This window comes from Archocentrus centrarchus, chromosome 21, assembly GCF_007364275.1.
Source record: "Archocentrus centrarchus isolate MPI-CPG fArcCen1 chromosome 21, fArcCen1, whole genome shotgun sequence".
Taxonomy (NCBI): Eukaryota; Metazoa; Chordata; class Actinopteri; order Cichliformes; family Cichlidae; genus Archocentrus; species Archocentrus centrarchus.
In genome coordinates this window covers 24,720,834-24,744,819 of record NC_044366.1, presented here as the reverse complement: position 1 = coordinate 24,744,819, position 23,986 = coordinate 24,720,834, and the positions used below count along the sequence as shown (strand labels likewise).

General features: G+C 41.3%; 2 protein-coding genes across 6 annotated transcripts in view; both read right to left on the bottom strand.

The window, feature by feature from the left end:
• The window catches only part of tbc1d4 (TBC1 domain family, member 4), a 28,458-nt gene extending 14,523 nt beyond the window's left edge, over positions 1-13,935 (bottom strand). For 4 of the 5 annotated variants that reach the window (XM_030758022.1, XM_030758017.1, XM_030758018.1 and 1 more), the window contains exons 1-11: positions 13,449-13,935; positions 6,777-6,905; positions 6,456-6,687; positions 5,149-5,393; positions 4,125-4,214; positions 3,681-3,785; positions 3,437-3,569; positions 3,205-3,296; positions 2,941-3,051; positions 1,968-2,090; positions 1,333-1,383 (exon numbers count right to left, since the gene is read on the bottom strand). In XM_030758022.1, coding sequence (XP_030613882.1) covers positions 1,333-1,383; positions 1,968-2,090; positions 2,941-3,051; positions 3,205-3,296; positions 3,437-3,569; positions 3,681-3,785; positions 4,125-4,214; positions 5,149-5,393; positions 6,456-6,687; positions 6,777-6,905; positions 13,449-13,835 — 1,698 coding nt within the window. In that variant the 5' untranslated portion in view covers positions 13,836-13,935. The remainder of the gene's footprint in view (positions 1-1,332; positions 1,384-1,967; positions 2,091-2,940; positions 3,052-3,204; positions 3,297-3,436; positions 3,570-3,680; positions 3,786-4,124; positions 4,215-5,148; positions 5,394-6,455; positions 6,688-6,776; positions 6,906-13,448) is intronic. The other variant, XM_030758021.1, reaches the window with a different exon arrangement.
• A 4,876-nt stretch (positions 13,936-18,811) lies between these two features.
• Positions 18,812-21,641, bottom strand: commd6 (COMM domain containing 6). The gene is made up of 7 exons (XM_030758353.1): positions 21,380-21,641; positions 20,746-20,804; positions 20,062-20,127; positions 19,884-19,960; positions 19,561-19,729; positions 19,272-19,424; positions 18,812-19,167 (listed from the first exon to the last, which is right to left on the bottom strand). The coding sequence occupies exons 1-7, from the start codon at positions 21,402-21,404 to the stop codon at positions 19,117-19,119; spliced, it is 600 nt and encodes a 199-aa protein (XP_030614213.1). The 5' UTR covers positions 21,405-21,641; the 3' UTR covers positions 18,812-19,116.
• Positions 21,642-23,986: the final 2,345 nt, after the last annotated feature.

The following is a 23,986-nucleotide window of genomic DNA, read 5'->3' as shown; positions in this document are numbered from 1 at the left end:
GTCAGGAGAGAGGTACAACAGTGAGTGTCTGCAGCCATCTGTAAAACACAGTGGGGGTATGGGGGAAGCATTTCAGTGAGTGGTGCTAGAGATCTTGTCAAAATTCATGGAGCTATGAATGCAATGTTACATCTTGATCCACCATCTGGAAAGCTCTGACTGACAACAGCTTCATTTTTTAGCATGGCAATGATCCGAAACACACTGCCAGTGCAGTAAAAACATATCTGGATAGAAAAACACACAGGGGAACACTATCAGTCATGGATTGGCATCCCCAGAGCCCAGACCTTAACATTATTGAAGCAGTGTGGGATCATTTTGACAGAGAACAAAAGGCAGAAACATCCAAAGAAGAGCTTTGAATGTCCTTCAAGAAGCCTGGAGAACTATTCCTGAAGACTACTTAAAGAAATGCCAAGAAAGCTGCCTCAGAGAGTTCAGGCTGTGCTGAAAAATAAAGGTGGTCACACCAAATATTGACATTCAAGCTCGTCAGAATTGTACAAACTCTGTTTCTCCCTCATATACTGTACTTCTCTGTATGTTTATATATGTTTCAATAAACTGCTGTATCTCCTTTTTCCTAGAAAAACAAAGAAATGAGGGGTGACTCAAGACTTTTGCACAGTACTGTGTAATATATGCTGCATATTGTGTGCATCCCCATACTGCATCAGCATTTTAGTCACAAATGTTTTTGCTGCATTTCAAAGCGTTTATACAACATTAAACTCAGTTAGAACCTCTTTAATTATTTACAAATATTGAATTACAAAATAATGACCAGACCAGCCAGAACCTCCGTATCGAGCCTGGTTTAGGCTGCAGACTGTAAATGAAGTGTTTCCGGCCTTGGCAAATAGAAAGTGTCTCTGATTTGGCTAATTTGCCTTTGATTGTTTACTTGCTCATCATTGCAGAGCACTGCTAAAACTCATCATGACTGATGGGGCGTCAGAGGGACTACATCACACTCTCACTCCACATTCTGCACAGCAGTAACCACAAGAGCGCCAACAGCCTTAAATGGCTCACTAACAGCTCTGTACACACATTCCCTCTTGTACAGTTCTGCCCTTTGGCCACTGCAGCTTCATCATAAAAAATGTAGCAAAAAAAAATCATTTCTCCTGGTGAGAGGTGGACTGTTGGCGGATCCACCTACTGACACTGATGAAAGTGAAAGTATTCTTATCACACTCCCCCTTTCCCAAGGACACAGTTGGAATATAGCATGCTTTTAGAAGTTACTGAGTAAAACGTGAGAATTCCCAGAGTCCCCCGACTGAAGCTCTGGGAATTCTCATGTTCATCCTCAAGGACACTTACTCTTTCAAAACTGCTCATGCTTCCCAAGCGGCCTCGCATTCGACTGGCACCCTGGTGACAGAGATGATTGTACAGAAGTTGTGAAAATACAAGTGGGTAAATTTATATTTAAAAAAAAAAAAAACTATTTAAAAACAATTTTTACACAATTGTTTTTGACAAAAAGAAAAAAAAAAAAAAAAAAAGAACAGCTGGTATTGTCAGCAAAAGAGTAAACAGACCAGAACCAGAAAGAAACACAAAGGGAAAATGCTTCCTCGCTTGGTAACAGCATTATCGTTCAGCCAAGTCTCTAAGATAATAACAGATGGCAGCAGAGTTCTCTGATCGTCTGAATGCCTCTATTAAGGAATTATTCTGCCGTCTCACTGGCCGATATGGGTCAATCTAAATCCCCATGATGACAGTGACGCAGAAACAGCTACTTATGCAAAGGCTGAGCAGGGAGACAAATAAGAGGTACACAGCATGGTGGCTAATGTATATTCTGTCCATCCTGGAGACGTGAAAGACGGGGATAAGCTTGGAGAAGTAAATAAATGGTCACAATAAAATAATGGCAGGAAACAGGGAAGATAAGGCAGAAAGGAAACATGTAAAATAAAAAATAAAAAATATCAAAGAATCAGACCCACCCTTGCAAAGATATTCTCCAGAGAGCTAGTGAGGGATGAACGTGCTTTATTCTTGAAAATATCAAGCTTAAAGCGGCTGCCGGTGGCTGTGCCATCTCCTGCTGCTGAGCTGTTTCCTGCATTCTGTTGGACAGCAAAAGACAAACGTGAAAAATAATAATAATAAATGAGACTGCAGTGACTGAACAGCTTCAGTGTACCAATACAGCAGCAGACCCCCTGATAAAGACAGCCAATAGTTACTAACTGCTTTAACAAAAGCGGTACTGCTGCTGGAGATCTGCCCTATGAGTGATAATATTTAGCATGCAAACCCCTCAGGATATATCCTTCCACAGTAATTATCCACAATCTCCTCATAATTTCAATGTCATGTTTTCCTCTCTGAAACTTATGGAATGTAAACAGTGGTTCACTGGAGGTCTCAGGCAGAGGGACATTATGCATCTAAGGTGGGAAGCAACAAACTTTACATTTAAGACGGCAGCTAAACTGTTCTTTTACCATCGAGAATTTCCAGAAACCTTATGATTACTCACAGAAATGAAGCAGCCATAGGAAATACAGCTCAGCCTGTTAGCTGAAATTCAGAGACTCATACTGCCTTGTTGTGATCGACTTCCTTTGTCTTTACAGCGGCCTTATCTTCTTAAAAATGCAACTTTATCAACACAAAGTCCAAAACAAAACCTTAGGATAACAAAACCTTGTAGGCAATGAGGTCCAGAGGCCTGAGAAATTGAATTTTAGGCCATTTCACACAAAACTGAGTAATTTTCAGAAACCTCTGGGGTCTGAATTGACCTCTCTCAGATTTAAAGTTTTAGAGTAAAACCACACAAATCAATTTACAACTGTGAAGTCACCAGATGTTCATCTCTGTTCTTGCAGCAGAAATACTTTTTTTTTTTTTTTTTTTTTTTTTTTTTTAGCTGTAAATCTTTTTGGCCCATACGCTTTCTCAGGCCCTTACCTGAGGGGCCTCTCCAGTGTGGAGGTGGGACTTTTGTTTGGTTTCACAGAGCTGTCTCAGATGGAGTATCACAAGCTCATTCTCATCCTGGTCTGACCCAGGCTTCAGTCTCTGTAGAAATGAATACACAAACACTCAAGCGTGAATCAATATCTGTAAAAAATAATATGTTTATAACAAAGTGATCACTAAAAAGAAAAAAAAAACTGTTAAAGTGTCACTTATGTTGCCAGAAAAGAAAAAAAAAAAAGTCTTCTTTTTTACCTGAACTCGCTCAAAAATCTCAGCTTGCTCATTGTCGGTCAGCTGGGAGAGATATTTTTGGATGGATAACTTTGCTCTAGGTGGGTAGAGACCTGGAAACAGAGAAGAGGAAGTAGCTGCACTCTTTAACTCGCTTTAGCTCTGAGAACCAGAGCGTGCAACATATATCAATATATTCATGAGTCAAACCTTAGAGAAGTGCTGGATGTCTGACTCGGTTCGCGTGACTTACCTTCAATCCTCTCGCAGAGCTTGTGCAGGTCATGCATGGGGCAGGCTTCACACAGCTGGATCTGGGTTTTGTTGCTCTGTAAGGCTGCTGCTGTAGTGAAGGCCTGCTTCATGGTCAGCATCACCTCATCCACCTGAAACACACAGACGGATGTTGGGCGCGCGTGACCGCATGCACAAAGAAAGAGAAGTTGTTCGGCACATTTGCACTTAAGAATTTCACTTCGATCGTTTCTGAGACTCACCAGGGATTCACTGGCACACTGGAAAACATAGCACACATACTGACTGGGACCAGACTCTGACTGGTGCCGACAGATGAATCCAAAATGATCAGTATGCTTGATACCCTGGGAAATATAGGACAAAAGACAAACGGGCCTAAGAGGGCTGGGATAACTGTGGATCTTTGTATTCAGTCGAGAATTGCAAATGAGAAAAACTGCAGTCTTAGCACAGCACCATAATGACTCTGGGCATCCATTTCTATTTCATTACTAAATGACCACCACCAGTTAAAAGGAGCACATTCTTACATTACTGATAAAGATCAGCCCCCAAATGAAGGAGTAAACATTAAAAGTCTGCTATTGTGTCAAGATGGGCAAAGCCTCTCTGCGATTAGGACTGCAGCAGAGACATAAGGGAGAACTTTACAGTGTAAATATTGCAAGTAAAAATACACCAACCTGACAGCAGGATGAGATATCTTTGAAGTTCTTCTCCAGAACCACTGTTTTACTGTCAGGGCTTATAAGGTTTACTTCAAAGCGTCCAACCTATGAAACACAGAAGGATACGGTCACACAGAGTGATGCAAGAACTCATAACAGACGCATGAAAAGCAACAAAACACGACTACGACTCTTCTGAGACCCGATCGCGCACGCTCAAAATCGGGGTCAGCAAGTCTGCACCAATGATTTTTCCCAGTAATTGACTGTTACGTAGAGTATCACATTGAGCGTTGTGCTCTAGTTTTTAAATTTAGCTTCATGAGGAAACAGGCATGGTGTGTGAGGAATGGCAGCTGGCTCACACTGCTGCCCGCATGTTTTTCATAAAGCAGCGGCCGTGAGTTCTCACAGGAGCAGTGCTGAAGTCAAATTTTCACGCAGGAGTTACGGCCTTATTAACTGGAGCAGTTACACCGGGCCAAGCTGGTCTGTACATTATAGCTGCCAGCCACGTGCACATAAAAGTGATTTGCAGCAGCGGCAACCTCAGCAGCTACACTCCACGCAAAGGAGGTCTCGGTGACAGACAGTGCGACCATTTGGTTTTCTGGTGTGACAGATGGAAACAGGTTCTTCGAAACAAATTATGGTTTGGCATGAGTAACTCAAAAAAAGAGGAAAAAAAAAAAAAGCAGCCATCCATCTCATTGAAAATGGTGGAGTAAATCCAAAATGTGGAAAATAAAATGCCCAGTCAGCACCTCTGTTCACTGCATACCCAGACCCATAGGGTGGACATCCCTTTTTATTTTATTGCATGTAATTTGACCCCTTCAGGGCCCTGGCCAGTCACTTCAGTGCATACTAAACCAAAGCCTTTAATGTGAGAACAGTGCTGTTTTGAGTGTCCTGTGTTGAACGGACTGAGCTTTAACAGTCATTTCCACAAAGAGATAAGAAGCTGTCTCACTCATTCTGATACCAGCACATTAGCAACGGTACAGCACAGCACTTTCCTCCATCCAGTTTCCTCTACCTGAAAGAGCATGGTGCGGTTCTTGTCTGCATCAGATGGCTGAACATGATTTGGTGCGCTAGCGTGACGGCGGCGTGTGGGAACCATGACGACGCCTTCCCCCGGCTTCCTCTGCAGGCTCCCCGCCATGCTGTTGCAGCGTGTACGAAACTCCTGGGGCTCCTCGAATCTGGAGTCCTCCTGGATGGACTCGGGGAACGCTCCTCGTAAGCTGCTCTGACTGCCAGTGCTGAGAATGCCTTTACCTGGACCAGACACATCAGACATAAACTCTCACCTGCATTAAGGCAACATCACCAGAACTTATATTGGTTTATTTATTTTAGCTATTATATAATTGATATACAGGAGCACAGTGCTACCAGTTAAACAGATTTACCCAGTCTGGAACCTATTGTAGTTTTTATTTAATATCTCTTTAGTGGGTGAAAGTCTGGACACTGGAGGGGAGGCTATTATAACTCCTTCCAATTTAGTTGCCCATCTAAGTGCAAAATTTTACATTCCACATATTCAAAAACTTAAAAATAAATGTCATCTATAAACTAATAACTCTACGAGGTTGTTCTGCCTGCATATTTGACTCTCACACTTGCCTTTTTAGCGCACAAGTGTGTTACTCCAGACAAGTTTGGCTATATGCAGTGCACTACAAATATAGAACAGTCAAAAAAAAAATACACTTTTCACAATGAATGAGGCTACACAGCACAAAGGGAATTTTAAGCCAGCAGTGCTGACAGTGATATGCTAAAAACAGCTAACTAACTAAAAGCTGCAGAATTTCATGAGGCTTTGTTTGCCTTTTATGGTTGTAAAATTGTCTTCACTGTAAACAACTGCGTCAGATGTGTAGTCAGAGACTCCACAATTATGTAAATGTGGGTAGCTGCCACAGTTTGTGAAAGGCAAGCGCACAACTCCCTGTTTTCGATTTGGCGCACCTGTCAAAGTAGCGCACAGTGATCGCAGCGTAATACAAGAAAGTCTACTGACAGAATAACGCGCACCAAGTCAAGGTGAGCGTGGAATTAACATTAGTTTTATTAGCTGGCTAAAGCTAAATCATGCAAGCAACTGTTGGTTTTTTTTTGGGTGTAAAGCTGACAGAGCCACAAATGAAAAGTTTGTCTATTTGTGGCGATTTTGAGTCGCTGTGTTCTTGCAGAACTGACAGCACAAACATTTACTTAGACCTGTGGGGCTGTGAAACTGGCCCGCCTTCATGTTACTTCTCGTTGCTGTAAGCACATCCATAATTTCTGTAAAACTTTTCCTAATCATAAATTTGAGACTTTTATCTCTACCTGAGGTCACGTCCTCCCCTCCAAGGCCTTCAGGGTCTTCCATACTCTCATGCAGAGCAGAGGAGAGCGGGTCTCCTTCTGCCCCCATGAGGAACTCCACAGGAGCGCTCTCCGTAGACCCTCGCTGACCGTTGAGCAGTCGTAGGCGTTTGCGCTCAGTCTCATGCTGGCGAAACTTGTTAATGCAATCGTCGACGAGAGTGGACGGAGCCTTCTTGTATCCGACTGTCACCTGGAATTTTTGCAACGCCAACAGCATGCATTTAAACACATTGTTATACTAAAACGCCCCATTCCCGAAGCATATGCATTGATTCTCACCTTGCCACAGTAAAGCACTTCAAACTTCTGAGAATTGTAGAAGGCCTCATCGGTTTCCTGTTTGGGCTTCGCGTCTTCCTTTAGTGCTGATTTGGACACTTGGCGAATACTACTGATTACCTCAGGGACCTGCAAGCCAGGTGAGCGGGATAAAAGGACATGATGAATAGGAAGACGCTAACAAGGAAAACCATAACAAAAGACTAGGGGGGGGCGGGGGTCAAGTGGAACACCAGCTACTCATACAATGGATCAGCATCAGTATGACATCACCCTAAAATCTAAAAACAACACAATTTTTAACTTGTTTTCAGGTTCTGTAAAATATGAACAACATGAATAAATGTAAAAAAATAAAATAAAATTTCATGATTAATTCAATTTCAAAACTGCAAATGAAAACTGATAAAGTATTAAAGCAAAGTAAGACAGTAAAAGCAAAGAAAGCCTACAGTGGAACCATATGAGCACTGTTGTTTTGGTTATACATGTAAAAGCTACACATACAGAAACCAAGGCAGGAGAAATAAAGCCATATTTAGATGCCAGTGCCAGATGAATCAATAACATAATGAATAACTAATAACCTGAATAGACGCTGCAGCTTTAAATAACTGAAGGCTTGAAAAGAGCCTAAGACTTGAACAATAGACAGACCAAATGCTACAATGGTGTCAGAGGTAGGCACAGCGCCACGGGGGAACTCCCACTCTCTGTAGCAATGAACACCAAACACAAGGCTGGGGGAAATTAGAGACTTGAAGGTCAATAAGCCTTTTTCTGCTACACTGTGGCACTTAAACACCAGAGTGAGTGTTATCAAAGCTTGATAACAGCTTGCTTTGGTAACATGCATCAAAGATTTTAAGAAAAAGAAAAAGAAAAAGAAGAGGCAGAAGTCAAGACAGAAAATATAATTTGGGCTTTGGATACTTTTACAATAGAGGCCGAACAATAGCGCTGGAGTCAGAGAGCAATGAATCACCGCTGCACTAAAATTCTGGCAGCACACAATTGACTGAAAGCCTCAGCGCTCTCAAGCTCTCTGAAGAGGCAGAGTGCCTGGAACTAATGCTGCAGCCAAGGTCAGCCAAATACTGTGTTTAAGACAACAATGAGCGCTAAAACAAACAGCAGCTCTGCGGACTGCACACATCGGACCAGATAAGCGCCGGATACAGGCAGTTGAACAATTATATTTTAATGTAGACGAGGAAGGGAAGCTGTGTAGCAAAGTACATCACGCTCACTTCAGAGGTGTGACCAGAACAACACAGCACAGAGAGGGGAGGGCAGGCAAACAGGAAAGGAAAAGCTGTGAATAATCTAAAACATCCTGGAAAAGTGTATGTCTGATTTTCATAAATGATAACAAGAGATCAAATACATGTCTGTTACTGGGGCTATTTTAAAGTCCCACTTCCCAAGTGCCCTGCCTTCCCCCCGGGGCTTGCACTTTTCCTAGCTGGTGACAGAGATGAGGAAAAAGTGGAAGTGGCGGGTGTGGCGGGTGCTTGGTGATACATACTAATTCCACACTCTGGCCACCGTGAATGATTTTCAAACTGTCGGCTGGCTGATTTTCAGGATAAATAATCTCGCAGGGATCATTTTAAGCTTCAGAAACAAATATCTACACTCGCTGTAAACACAGGCCACGAATAAATGAAACGTGCTAGAATAACTTACAAGGGATGAAAAAATAAACCGCACATGGGGTCACGCTGGCTGCACACTGCTGGGAAAGCGCATTCTGCGTCGGAAAAGACAGTGTTGACACTGCGAGGCCAAGGTAAGTCAGAGGCCTTGCTGGCTGAGAATCACAGCTGCAACACTTTGTCACAAGGAGGGGGAAAAAAAAAAATGACAGCGTCTCAACATTTAAAAGAACTGCTTTATTATACATGAGTAAGATGATGCTGAAGCACCACTCAATGCGATTAATTATTTGTTATCTACCCAATACAGAGTCGGTAAAGGTGCTCATTCCTTGGAAGGAGACATGCACAGGCAGGCAGAAAGCTGTTGAGCAATAAAGGAAAGCCAGTGCGCTCTACACACAACTCTATATAAACATATCCTCCCACTGAAGCGGTTCTTTAAACTACTGTAACATTCACCCATCACCCATGGCTTCATTGAGCAGTATCAGTGACGGTGGTTGTGAAGCAATGCTCGTCTATAAACGCCAGCAGCCGAGCACAGCTTTAGAGCTTAGCTCAAAAACAAACATGAGACTTGTGCCCTCTGAGCTGCGGGACTCCCGAGTGCTCCCAGCGTGTCCAGTCTCTCTTCAGAAACCCCTAATAACATCAGATCTGACAGGAGATGCCACATTGTTCAGTTGCTCTTATTGGCACCATTAAGCCAAACCGCTGAGAAACACATTCGCCCAAAATATCTGTGATTAGGCCTTATTAGACTCTCTTGGAGGCGCATAGGTTATCATTGTGTCCAAAAAAAAAAAAAAAAAGCTAAGAATGGAAACAGAAAGGGAGTGAGAGAAGAAACATAATACCCCTGTGTCAGACCAGAAGCAATCAAAGATCCCATGCTTTTAAGTTAAAAGCAATCAATAAGAGTTCTTGGAAAGCTACTCAAATTAAATAGGATGACAAGAAAAGTCTATAGAAATTTATAATAGATCCAAAACTTATGGTGTAATAGCTCCACATTAATTCTTCTAAATGAAGGGGAAAGATCATATAAAAACAGATGAGTAGAATTATCCTGGTTATTGTGCTGCAGCTTTAGGACAAATATCCATCTTTGTGTGGCCTCGGCTCTCCACTTCACTTTTGAAGACTGACCTCACTATAGCCTGCGCTTTTCCATATGCCTGAGGACAAAGCTGAACTGAACAAAGTTCATATTCCAGTGGAGAACACACAAACAAAAACACACACGTAAAACACGCACCTTTCCGTGCACTGTGAGCTAATGTCAGAGCTGGAAATTACAATGTGTCAGAACATCTCTCCATTTTTTTGGTACAAATATTTTGTAGCAATAAATGTGCACGTGTAAATACTCACAGCTGGATTTTGGCAATAAAGCAACTACAGGAGAGACAGGTGTCTTTTCGTACATGTTTGCGCTCACACGTTTCCTCCACTTCAACAGGAACTTACAGTCATGCAAATAAGAAAGTTTTCACAGGGCTCTGTGCATTCCCGTGAAACACTAAGTACATCCCATCATTTTAACAGCATCAACTTAAAGTAATCACTGCCTGTATGACTTCATCAGTCTTTCACATTATTGTGGAGGAATTCTGGCCGATTCTTCTTTACGTCACTGCTCCAGTTCATCAAGGTTTGTGGGCATCTGTTCCTGCCACAGCATTTCAGTCAGGTTGAGGTCTGGACTTTGGGCCATTTTCAGCCATTCTATGTTAGATTTGCTGCTGTGCTTGGGACCACTGTCCCGTTGCGTGAACCAATTTTGGCCAAGCTTTAGCTGTTGGATAAACGGCCTCACATTTGACTCTAGAATACTTTAGTATACAGAGGAATTCAAAAGCTCAGTAACTGTAAAACAAGCCCAAACCATCGCCCCCTCCTCCACCGTGCTTGACAGTTGGTACGAGGTGCTGATAAGCTGTGTTTGGTTTTCTCCAAACATGGCGCTGTGAATTATGGCAAAACATCTCCACTTTGCTCTCATCTCTCCAAAGGACATTCTTCCAGAAGTCTTGTGGTTTGTTCAGATGCAGTTTTGACAATCAATTAAATGCATTTTGATTAGCAGCACCTGTCTGATACTGACCCTCTTAATTCCCTAGGAAGCAGTTAGTCACGTTTTTCAGTGGACCACATAGAGGCCTGTGAAAGCTCTTTTTCACACGACTGCCTGGACTGTCAGACGAAATTACTAGAAAAACAGCTAATAATTTTTCAAAAGTTAATCCAGGAAATCATTTCAAGGATTCAAAGCTACTTGCTATGCTTATTTGACATATAACAAAATATGAACACTGTTTCACTGCTAACTGTGCAAGAATATCATCATGGCAACCAGTTACAAATATGTGGACTTTATTGTTGTGCAAGAATTGTGGTCACATTACCAGCACTGGGCCACTTTTCCTCCTCTGGGTAACAGGCGTGCACAAGCGTGATAAAGAAAAAAAAAAAGAAGCTTTCCAACACCTGTTCTTGGCACAAAAAAAGCAATGCTGGTTTTTGTGTGCTTTGTGATACTTGATATAACAGATGAAAATAAAAGCCATGCATGATTTGTGAAGCTGAAAGGCACACAATGGCTTTTCTTACCATTACTCTCTGAATCAGAATGTGAGAGATGTCTATCACCCCTTTTCGTAACTTAGTTCAACAGTGTGCGCCACTGTGACTGAATAATGAACACCACCCACAGCAGAGGCAGCAGAAGGTTACCCAGTGAGAGATTCCACACTGCTCCTGTTCCCAGTCAGAGCAGAGGTTAAAAAAATAATAATAATAATGGAGGGGCCTGTGGTTTATGCCGTCCAGGCTCAGAGTGCGTGTTGCCGGCTTGATAATAGCACAGTGGTGTCGGCCAGAGCCTGAGAGTCTGTGAATTTGTGCCTATTAGTCTCACTGACAACACAGGCCCAGTAAAAAGGTTACACTTAAACTGGGAAAAAAAAAAAAGTTTAACTCGTGTCCAATTCTGCATTTGTCGCTTCAGGAAATTTTTATCCATGCCCTCTGTTAACCTTAAACAGCTGCACTGTTTTACATGAAATGCACGAGGACTGCAGTTGCGGTCCAGGTTCGGGGGGGGGGGGTCAAAGCTGATTTTTAGCACGACAGCATTCAAACCCACTCATGAGAGATACTACGTTTTTTTTGCCATCCAATAAAATCTAATGAATTGTATTTCAAGACATCAGGAGTGTCTTCTCATTATAACCTTTCCCATCATTTTGATAGATGCCAAGGCTCCTTCTTCAGGCTTTACACAATGTAGGCCTGTCATGTCTACAGCTAAAAATAGATGTGAAAGCATTCCTGCCACCCAAAAATAAAACAATATTTTGTAATGTCTTCGAACTCAGTTGGGTAAAAAGAGAAAATGCAAAATGTGATAGTAAGAGTGCTTGTAACAAATGCTGTTTATCTATGGAAAATAACCAGAGTATTAGTAGTTGCCACAATAGGGTGTTGTAAACGACAACAGAGTGCTGGTAGAATAAGCCATGCATTCCACATGGTCCACCTTGCACACGTTGCACAGCCGCTGGCAGCCAAACCAGTTTTTGTTGCGCAATAATGATGAATGAGGTATGTCCAAGGCACTTTCCTCACGGCTGCGCACGCATTTGGACATTAGCAGAAGAGGCCAGAGACCTCGAAAGCGTGCACGGCCCTTATGCTCCTCAGCTTTCACCAACAAACACTGTGCTCGGCCTCTGCACAGGAAACATGATACTCTGGAGATCAATGCAAAACGTGAGCATAACTAGATATCTGATCGTGAAAATTACTGGTGCAGATTTCCTGAGTCAGTGGGAAAACGGGATTAGTATGAGTCGGATGTTAGACTTCAGAATGTGTTGCAGGAAATTGGGAATCAAGGTGGCACCAATAAAGTAGACCCAATTGCATTTGCATATGGATCATATGTAAAGAACATATTCTCTACCACAAAATCGGAGTAAAGATAGCTCAGATCCACAGAGCAGGCTCTTAACCACAACACCATCAGCTAAAAATATGGCATAAACTACCTTTCAGAAAAGCATTACTACGGATTGATATTCAATCACCGACTCCCACGTTCCTGATTTTTGGCTGTTCATCACATTTGAGTTTATTACTCAAGAGAGGCATGCTGATCAGCAAGTGAATGTGCTGACTCAATATTGTATTCAGTTGTTGTCACGCCACAGACACCAGACATATGTCTGATCTACAGACAAACTTCAGGAAACACAGTCCCATCATCTCCAGTTTGACACATTATGCTGCAAAAGGGATAAAACACAAACTAACACTGAAATGCGCCTCAAAATGTAACTGTATGAAGGCAGGTGAAATCTGCTGTTTTTTCTTAAGCTGCCTTGCACTGAGCTTCAGGGCCACCACACAGGAGCTTAGGGAAAGGCACAGAGGTGGATTAACTTTGACAAAAAAAAAAAAAAACCCACAGTACTTGGTTTATCGTGCCCACCATCCAGTGGCCTAAATACTTAATACCAAAACAAATGTGCTTAGACCACAGACTGATCTAATATTGTGTGAGCTTGAGATTAAATGATACAGCTTTCACCTTAGGAACATTTCAATTCAGGCTTCCCTGGACATCCCTTTGTTTTGAGTTTATATCTAAAGCCAGCCTATCATTAACAAAAAGGGAGTATACCTCATCTGTAATTTTGTCAAATATATTCATGACTTTTAATTTTTAATCCCCTTGGAGTATTATTAAAAGATTATAGTGAGAGTCTGCCATTGTTTAAGCTAAACTCTGAGCAGTGCAGGGTCAATGTGAACGTGCTTCAGGTCTTATAAGATGTATACTTTAAAAAAATTAAAAAAAAAAAAAAAAAAGAAGCAGCTTGAAATATATATTTTTAAGTGTGTGTGTTTTCCACTACTGGTTTCCATATTACTTTGTGGCCTGGGTTATGACCTTTGGTGCTATTCATGTTCCTTGTATGAAAACTGTGTTGTGCTGAAGGCCTACCTGGTTGGGGTCGCAGGCCTTAAAGACGTGACAGGACATCTCGGACTCGGGGTTGTCGGGCTGGCCCCGCAGGAGATAGGCAAAATAGGTGAGGTCATTGCTGTTGTGAATGAAGCGAGAGATGAGCTGTGCTTTGTGCTCGAATATGAAAACTGAGGAGTTGTTGCTGGTGGAGGGGACGCATCGGACAAAGGGGGAGCAGAGGACCAGATGAACTTCTCTCGGCTGCATCACAGGGCCGCAGGCGCCTTTCTCGCACCTCCTGCGGATCTCAGCCACCAGCCACGGCAGCATGGGCAGGGTGGTCCGCCTGTCCAGCAGGGACCAGCCGATGTAAGTGAGGGCGAACCTCTTGTCTGACTTCTCCTTCTCATCGTGACTCTCCATGTCGACCCAGCAGACTTTTCGCCCGAAACTCGATGACAGCAACAGAGACTAAATACTGCTTTCCAAACCACTACCAATATATCTTTCCCTGCCACCGAGGCTAGGCGTAGTTGTGGTTAGTTTGCAACTGTTTCCATTTCCACATCCATGCTAAAGTTTGCACAGCGCCTAGACGATCCTCTAACATGTGCTCACCCTTTCGATCAGCTGCAACTCTCCATGATGTTCAGTTTTCCTTCAAGGATTTGAAGAACTTGTGTGTTCGAAGCTTAAACTCCTGCTCCGCTCCGCTGTTTGCTTAGGCAGAGAACCAGGCGCTAAACACTCCTGTACTGTACTGTACCATCCCAACCAAGACTGCTTGCCAGAACGTGGCTTTGGTTGGCTTCTGTGTAAACACAAGTCACCCGGAGAAATCTGATTTCTTTGACGCGTTGGGGCTTGCGTGTAAATGCGCACGCAGGGCAGCGCATTTATACCGTCCCAGTCCTGAAATCCTGGAACGCATACGCTTAGCTGCCGCCGTTGCAGTTTTCTCTGCAGCTGAAGAAGAAAAAAAAAATGACATATACTGATGCTTGTTTACCGTCTTGCAACGCAGTCTCCAGTCAGTGATCCTTTCTTCCACAACGCCTTGGAGGCGGAGCGGCTGCGCGCTGTGAGGACCGCCCATCCATCCCATGTGCTGGAGGAGTGGGAAGAGCAGAGCCGCTGTGCGAAACGTGACAGGACGAGGCTCCGCCTTTCTCCACAGTACATTAAGTTTTACCTGGAAATTTTCTTTATTCGTGGCACCGTGAAATGTGTTTTCAGCCCCCCAAGGCACAAGCGCCCTTGGTCCCAACTCCCGCTGAAGGTAATTCTATCTACCGCCTCTATCAAATAAGCCTTTACAAAATATTATGATAGAGTCACATGTGCGCTGGTTTGCTAAGAGTGTTTTCTGTTCACAAGCAGGCTGATCTCAATCATGGTACTTGACACTCATAATTACATGTCCTGCGTTATGCACATGAAGACTTCTCATCAACTAGATGCTATAATATCCGAGCACTCCGCCTATCCCCAAAATAGTACCTTAGCCATTTATAACCTCAACACTGAGGCAGTAGCCAAGACCTCTACAATCAAACAGCCCCCGCACTAATGGTGTCTGCCTATTTTAACCGTAGCGGACCTTTATATTGCAGAACAGCCACTTTTACAGATAAATAATTGAGCCCGGGTCCTCAGTGAATATCACAGGTTGTACTTTAGTTGGAGTGGCGCTAATAATATGCAGAATTCATAGACTGCAATGCGCCGTAGTGAAAATTAAAACTTTTGAAATCCAAGGAATGCATAATTATTTAAAGTATCCCTCAGAATGTGAAGGCCCATCAGACTCTACCTGAATGCCCACAAACATTAAACCTGAAACTGCTACTTTACCATAAAACCATAAAACTTTTTCTATGAGTACTTATACCAGTTTATAGGATTTCATTGTCTACTAAAAATAAGTGTATAATTGCTAAGTTATAAACTTGAAATATCCTTTCAAATAACTGTGGTAATTCTTAACGCTAATTATTATTGCATTACTGCAGTGTTGGAAGTGTTCATATTGACTGAAGTAGTGGTCTAAAATACTTAACTGTGCACAAAATTATGTCTGAGTGACGTCTACAAATAGACAAAGAAAGTCATTTTTAAAAAGTGTTTACTCTGTGTAAACATTATCACAAACTATCAGCTTAATCAGCAGAGGTGGGAAGTAACGAAGTACAAATACTTCGTTACTGTACTTAAGTAGATTTTTCAGGTATCTGTACTTTACTTAAGTATTTATTTTTCTGACTACTTTTTACTTTTACTCCCTACATTTTTACACAAGTATCTGTAATTTCTACTTCTTACATTTTCAAACAGACTCGTTACTTTTTAACACGTCAGAAGAAGTTTGCATTTCCGGTCAGTGCGCCGTCAAACATCAAACGAATTGAGCCTAAACGGAGGAATAATAACACATAAGAGACAATCGTACTGGCGTATCCTCCATCACCGGGGCTTATCTCGTACAAAGGGATTAAATATGCAAACCCATATAATTAATGTATCATTTATAGCGCTATAATCGGGCCGGACCGAGTCCGTAAACAGCTTAGCTAGCGCTACTGAAGAAGAGCGAGCATGAAGGGAGTAACGTGTGGCAGGTAAATGCAGCGTTTCTAAATGCTCAACAAATATCAGCAAACACACAGTGTGTGCAGTTTGTCACACAGTGTGTCTGCTAGCTAAAAGAAGAGCTGCTGTATTTCAGGGAGAGCAAAGAGAGAGAAGTTCACTCAGAGATGGAGAAAGAGGACAGGAGAGGAAGAAGAGAGGCTAGAATTAAAGGTAAGGACTGGAAAATAAACTGAAGTATGCTGACTTTTGTAGTTCAAAGATTCTATGAAAATACTGCAGTTTAGTGTGTAATAAATAGGTTAGCTTGTTGTACTGTATTTACAGTAAAGCTCTGTGTTGGACTGGAGCACAGTGTTTGTGTTCATGGTCAGAGTTACAGGTTACATCAGTGCAGCAGAGATGAGTCTGAATCAAAGCTGCTGATGCTGAGATTCATTCACTGAATTCAACATTTCTACAGCCTGTATGCTGTCAGTGTAGGGGATGGAGATCAGCTCAGATAGCTGTGAAATACTGAGTTACATCTTTGTGAGTTCACTTCATCCACACAGAGCAGTAAACCTCAGAGCAGCAGCAGCAGGTCAGCTGATCACAGCCTGCACACCAACATCATTTACTGCAGCTACAATAGAAAGTTGTGATTCTTCTCCCCATGCAGAGCCACTACAGCTGATCTTAGGGTTCCTCCACCTGCTGAATCCCACTGTAACCCCTGAGAATCCTCATGTTGGTGTTTAGGTGGAGGCACAGTCACCCTCTACTATGCAGGACATGGAGAATAGAGGTGTGTTTAAATTCCCTTTAACAGTTTGTGTCCTACATAACAAATTCAAGCTGAGTGCATTCATTAGGATTAAAATTTAGATTGGAATAATGTTTGCATTCTCATGTAATTTTATTTTATATTATTACAATAATATATAACGAGGTTCGGTTAGTTTTACACAAAAATAGCAGGTAGAAACGTCCTCCAAAGAACTACTTTTACTTTCTTACTTTGAGTACATTTCAGAGCCTGTACTTTTTTACTTTTACTTAAGTAGAGAAGTTGAACCAGTACTTCGACTTTTACTAAAGTATTTTTTAACATAAGTACTTGTACTTCTACTTAAGTACAGAATGTCAGTACTTTTGCCACCTCTGTTAATCAGGCTGATGCATCAGTGCAGAAGTAGTCCAGGATTGCCAGTTGGTAGATATTTTTAATCTCGTGGTTCCCAAAGTAGCGGTCAAGCTCCCGCCACCAGATCACCAGAAGAATCTCAAGGGTCATGAGATGATGGAAGACAAATTTACACTCACGGGTCACTTTATCAGGTACACCTGTTCATCTGCATTTATCATTTAAGTGACTATGAATGTGGCATGGTTGTTAGTGCCAAGCAGGCTGGTCTGAATATTTCAGAAATTGGGATTTCTGCACACAACCACCTCTAGGGTTTACAGAGAATGGTTTGAAAAAGAGGGAATATCCAGTGAGAGGCAGTTCTCTTGGCAAAAAATACCAGAGGTTGTAGAGAATTGCCAGAAAGCTTCCAGCTGACAGGAAGGCAACAGTAACTGAAATAACCACTCATTACAATAAGGATAGGCAGAAGAGCATCTCTGAATGCACAACACATCTAACCTTGATAACAGCAGAAGACCACACCAGGTGCCACTCCTGCCAACTGAGAATGCAAAATTGTAGAGAGGCTATAATTCACATGGAGCCACCAAAATTGGACAGTAGAAGAAACATTGGAAAAACATCACCTGGTCTGATGAGTCTCAATTTCTGCTGTGATATTTGGATGGTAGGGTGAGAATTTGACATAAACAACATGAAAGCGTGGCTCCATCCTGCCTTGTATCATCAGTTCAGGCTGCTGGTGGTGTAATGGTGTGGGGGGTGTGTTCTTAAGGTCCCGTAGTACCAACTGAGCATCCCTTTGTGACCACAGTGTACCCATCTTCTGATAGCTGCTTCCAGCAGGATCACATGCCGCATCACAAAGCTCAGATCATCTGAAACTGGTTTCTGGAACATGACAGTGAGTTCACTGCACTCATATGGCCTCCGCAGTCACCAGAGAACAATAGAGCACCTTTGGGATGTGGTGGAACACGAGATTCACATCATGGATGTGCAGCTGACAAATCTGCAACAACTGTGTGATCTTATCATGTCAATATGGATCAAAATCTCTGAGGAATGATCCAATCACCTTGTTAAATCTGTGTCACAAAGAATAAAGGCAGTTCTGAAGACAAAAGTAGGTCTAACACTGTATAAACCAGGTGTAACTAATAAAGTGTCCAGTGAGTATCTGTTCATTTTGAGAGCTTCTTTTTGTTCTTCTCTTGTTTCACTATGTATTACATCCTTTTACTTTTGTAAAATGTATCAATGTGTTGTATTTTGTGGGCTTTAAGAAAAAAAATGAAAATATTAGAAAGAAAATTAACCACTGAATGTATTTTTAAGCGCCTTGAGGCAACTGTTTATGATTTGCTGCTATATAAATAAAACTGAAATGAATTTTTGAAAGCCTTAGTTGCATAAAAGTGCATTATTTCCTTCTGAATTGTAGAATGAAAGTTAAAAACAAAAAAAAAGTGGTATAAAATGTTACTTCACTACATCATGTAAGTACTTAAGTTATCTGATAGAAAAATAATTCTAAGACAACCACAACTAAAAAGTTAACTTCACATGCTTTACAAAAAAAAGATGTAAAATATCTGAATATAAACTAGTATGCAAGATGGTGGGCTAGTACAATCTCCTACCCTTGAAAAATACAGCAATAGATGAGCTACAAACAGACAGGCAAACAAAAGTTTATTACAAACTGATTTGTTTCAACCACTTCACAAACATTTGGCAACAAATATATTAGTTGGGTTTTTGCTGGCTTACTTTAAATATACAGTGCATAACCCTAAGCTAACCCGAGGCAAGACAACAAAAGTATTGTCATCTAGGAGGTTATGCAATCTGGGAAAATACAAATACAAAGCTGAGAGTTGATGTTCTGAGTCAGCCAGCGAACAAACACTTATGTCAAACTTTTCTTGGTTACACATAAAACTGGGTGTAACTGTGACAAGCACTTAGGTATGCTAACAATCATACAGTCTCCATAACAGCCGCCATCTCCTTGAACTGTTTGTGAAAGTTCTGCAGAGAGAAGGAGGAGAGAAAAAAGTAAATAAATAAAAGAATCAGGTCATAAATAAATAACACCACCAATACTGTATTCACATGAAAAAAAAAATACAAACCTGGAACTGCGGGACGGTCATCTCAAAAGACCTCTGGCAGATCTGTCCTGAAGGCTCAACAATCTTCAGCAGCACACACACATATGGGGAGCTGAGAGATCGACAGGTGTCTGAGCTCACTGCCATGCCCAGTTTCCACTGCATGTCCACTAACTAGAGCAAAACAAGCAAGTTACATCACCTTTGACAGAGGAGAGGAAAAAAAAAAAAAAAAAACAAGTTCTATGTTCAGGATGGTCAGGATATATTTTAAAACCAGAGTGCTTTACTGCATTAAACTTAGACAAACCTGACTGATGCTAAGCATGGCCTGGGCCTCCTGCTGAGAGTGGACCAATGCACCATGTTCACTCCACAACCTGTGCAACACCTGAAGGGAAGCTTTGGACCACTTGTTAGAGCCTTCTTCCAGCTTTGACACAAGTTCATCCGCAGAGCTGTTGCTCCTCCCAGCTGACCTGGCAACAGAAACCACTACTATCACACCTAGCAGCAGAACAGCATGCTTCTTTATGTATGATTTGGTCTTGATGATGAACTAAATAAGAAATAAGTGTGAACCAATGATAGAAACAGTTGTCATATTCACAAAATCTATTCAGATCTTTATACCGGAATGTTAGCAAGAGAAATCGGATAATGTCCTGCAGAGCTTCATGATCAAATCTCACTTCGGCTCGCTGAAATCTCTGCCCACAAGAAAAACAAAAAAAAAAAAGGGTCTTGAAAGAGGAATTTGGTAAGAAAGGTTATTATGAGTTACAAATATTCCAAAGAAAGGGTGGCTTACATCAGAAATTTCAGCTGAATCTACTCCTCTCCTCTGCCCTTGAAGATAAGTCAGTATGTGCTGACACTGTGGAGATTATATGATTAGCTATCACAACTACAGCAGAACCGCTACAGCTACACCACATCCTATGTGACTTGTGCACGGCAGTTGCTAATAGCCGCGACATGAATGCTATTTTGGTCGACAACAACATCCTCCTGTAGCAAGTCATAAAAGCAGCGTTTCAGAGTTGCACAACACTTTTGAGTTACTGCAATTTCCTAAATCCAGTCTGACAAAAATAAATAAATAAGCTTTCAGAGTATTTGAATTCAAGTGGTCAAAGAGAACTAGACTCCTGCATTAACTCCAAGCTCTGCTTTCAGGCTTCAGATAACTAGCCCGTGACAATGAGTTTGCTCTTTTTGGGACCAGTTCTCTGTAGTGAAACAGTGAGCACCAAAGGGAATGAAAAGATTCACATCCCGCATAAACCCAGAAGTCACCAATCCCATATTTTAGTCTATACAAGGCACAAGCACATGGTCAGCACAAAAGGAAGAGCTGCAGGAGGAGGGCTGTCTATTTTCTACAGATCTGCCAGCTGTAGCTTTAAATATTATCAAAGTCTGCTTCTATGCTTAGCTGCAGCTTTTTCCCACCTGTGTAGGGACATACACGACCAAAGACAGATACACTCACCGCTTCTGCTAACAGATCTGGAGAAAGCCTGCATATGTTGTCAACAACTTTGTTGACGCCTGAAATACAGAAGTGAAACAATTTATCACAAGGCTTTCCTGCTTTTTTTTTTTTTTTTTTTAATAATGCATGCACAGGCATCATGGGAGTCTGATCATAGTAATTATGGCTTCTTGTTGCTTTTTCTTTTTTCTCCCTCCAAGAGCAGGCAACCACAACTGCAACAGCATGGTGATATAAATTATTAGCGCATGTACAGACATAATAATACTTGTAATGTTAACTAAGGCAAGGGGGAAGGACTGTATGGCTTTTAAATTATATTTTGTGTTTACTAAAGAGCTGAATACACCTGTGATCTGTATTTAGGCTAACGTGGCCAACAATAAAAAGGGGTTGTGGGCTTTTTTTGAGCGTTCGGCGTGAGAGACTGAGGTCTGGTTAGTTTTCAGTGTATGGTTTTTAGGTCAAATGGGGAAAAGACAGCAACAGGAAGTCTCCGTGGTCAGACACCGTGCTAAGCTAATGCTCTGGAGCAGCTAAATTAGCATATTCTGTCTGGGTAAAAACCTAGTATGTTCATCTTACTTTCCAATTATACTACAATTTACTGAATTCGAGTAAGCGAACCCACCATATGTCTCCTCTCCAGCCGGCATCCTCTCTCTGTCAGGCTGTGGGTTTGACCACAGTAGCGCTGCAATCAAATTAGCTACTTTCTCGCTGAATCTGACCACTTGTCAGATTCGTTAAGCGATTTTAGAGAACATGTACCGTTATTATTATTATATTTTAAAAAGTGTTAGTTACAAATAAAGCGGATTCTTAGCGAAACTAACCAACTTGTGTGTTAGGAAAAAGAATAACAGGAAAAAGTCGGCGATGGGCTTCTTCTTTGGTGTTTATTTTCGTATTGGCAAACCATTGAAAATGGTGCACACCGCCATCTGCTGAAAGCAGGGATTTTTCTTCTAGCTTTGGACAGAAACTCCAAATTGTCAGGATATTATTTGGGGAAATCATTGTATTCATGTTATTTCTCATCGTAAACAATTGACTTTAAGTGAACTAGATAGGTGGTGAAAACGCAATCAAACAGGTGACTGGTTGTAGTTTACAGTTCTGCAAGTCGAGTGAGATGAATTATGTATTTTACAATAAGGTATAGTACAAACCTTATTGGAAATAAGAATATAGTTTATGTTTCCATAACAGATGTCACTTATCCTCTTTACTGTCCTGCAAAATAGCCTATTAAAAACATGTTTGATATTTTGTCGTGAACTGCACAACCTAAGAAATATCCCATTGGCTTCAGTAATATTCTATGAGGCATTCGAGTTTAGCAGTCAAGAGTTAATTCAGTCATTTAGGTACAAGTCTTTTTGCAGTTTTATAGGGTTTTAAAAGGGTACCAGTCTCTTGGCCTCACAGGTTTCATTGGTATGTAAGTTGTCAGAGTATTTCTACTGAAATGCATTAAAATACAGTACTGTGCAAAAGTCTTGAGCCACCCCTCATTTATTTATATTTTGCTGGGGAAAGAGGTGCACTGATTTATTGAAACATGTGCAAACATACATGTATATATGACAAAAAGAGAGTTTGTAACTCTAAAGAGTTTGAAAATCAACATTTAGTATGACCACCTTTATTCTTCTGCACATCCTGAACTCTCTCAGGCAGTTTTCTTCTAAATTGTTTAAGTAGTCTGCAGGAATAGTTCTTCCGGCTTAGTTCTTCAGATGCTTACTAGATAGTATTGTATGGTGGATCAAAATATGATACTGCATTCATAATTCCATCAGTTTTGACAAGATCTCCAACACCACTGCAGCCCCAAACCATGACAGAGCCGCTGCCATGTTTTACATTAGATTCGATTTTACAGATTGTTTTACAGCTGTAGACACTTACTGTTGTACGTCCCTCCTGACCTCCTCTGTACATATTGATGGCAAAACTGCTAAAATTTCAAATTTGGATTTATTACTCATCAGACCTGTTGCCACGGATTTTCAGTCCAGTTCTGATATAATTTCATACACCTCAGTCTTTTCTCTCAACTCTTTCTCCCAGTTTCTTGACAGCCACCCTTCCACTGACACCATTACTGATGAGCCTCCAGTGAACAGTAGATGGCTCAACTGAAGAGCCAGGTGCATCTCTCAGGTCCTGTTTCAGGTCTTGCTTTTTTTTTTTCTTAACATGATTTGCAGATACTATCCATCTGCTGTAGACAAATCTACTTAAGTGACTTAACAGAAACATAACTCTGAAAATGGTGAGACAAAAGGACTGGACTGAATGTTAGTGAAAAGCAGCCAATGTCCAAAGACAAACTTTGAAAGACCTTCAGAAAGCCTGGAGAACTATTGTTTAAGAGCACTTTTTAAAATTACAGGGAAGTTTAGCTTCTTGGAAGCAAAATATTAAGAAATAAGTGGTGGCTCAAGACTTTTGCAGAGTACTGTATTTCTTAGTTACAATATCAATAAATCAAGGAGAGAAGATCAAAGCTACAACAGGCCAAAGTCTCACACACTCACTAGTCTAATCATGTTGTCTTGATGATTTGCTGCTACAGTCTCTGATTTATTGATCCCCTTCAGTTCAGAAAGTCTCATCTGCAGTCGTGAGGCCTGTAGACAGCTGTTTTTTAATCCCTGTTCAGATATATGAAGACCATATAAAGGTTGAGAGAAACAAAAAATATCAGACAAAATCCAAGCCGGCTGAGCTTAACAATGTTTGATGTTATTGCCTAGTATTTGTTATTGGCTAATAACTTTACACACACACACACACACACACACACACACACACACACACACACACACACACACACACACACACACACATATATATAAATTCTATGATTACTGAATAAAGTCTCGTCAAAAAGTCTCAAAAATAAGGTATGAACATTATATCTCATCCCAATTATAACTACACTTATAAAACTTAAGCTCAGTATTTATTTTTGTTACATTCACTGTTGTTTAATTTAGTGCTTGAAATCATGGACAACATCGCCACCTACTGGTTAAAATTTCTGTGAACTTTTTCATTGATTTGATTGAGTGTTTTATTGTTATTATTTACGCAAAATAATTTTTTTAATGGTTAGAAAAACCAAGGTATATTAAACCAAGCACCTAGGCATGCAGACTGCTTCTACAAACATTTGTGAAAGAAAAGGCTGCTCTCAAGAGCTCAGTGAATTCCAGTGTGTTACTGT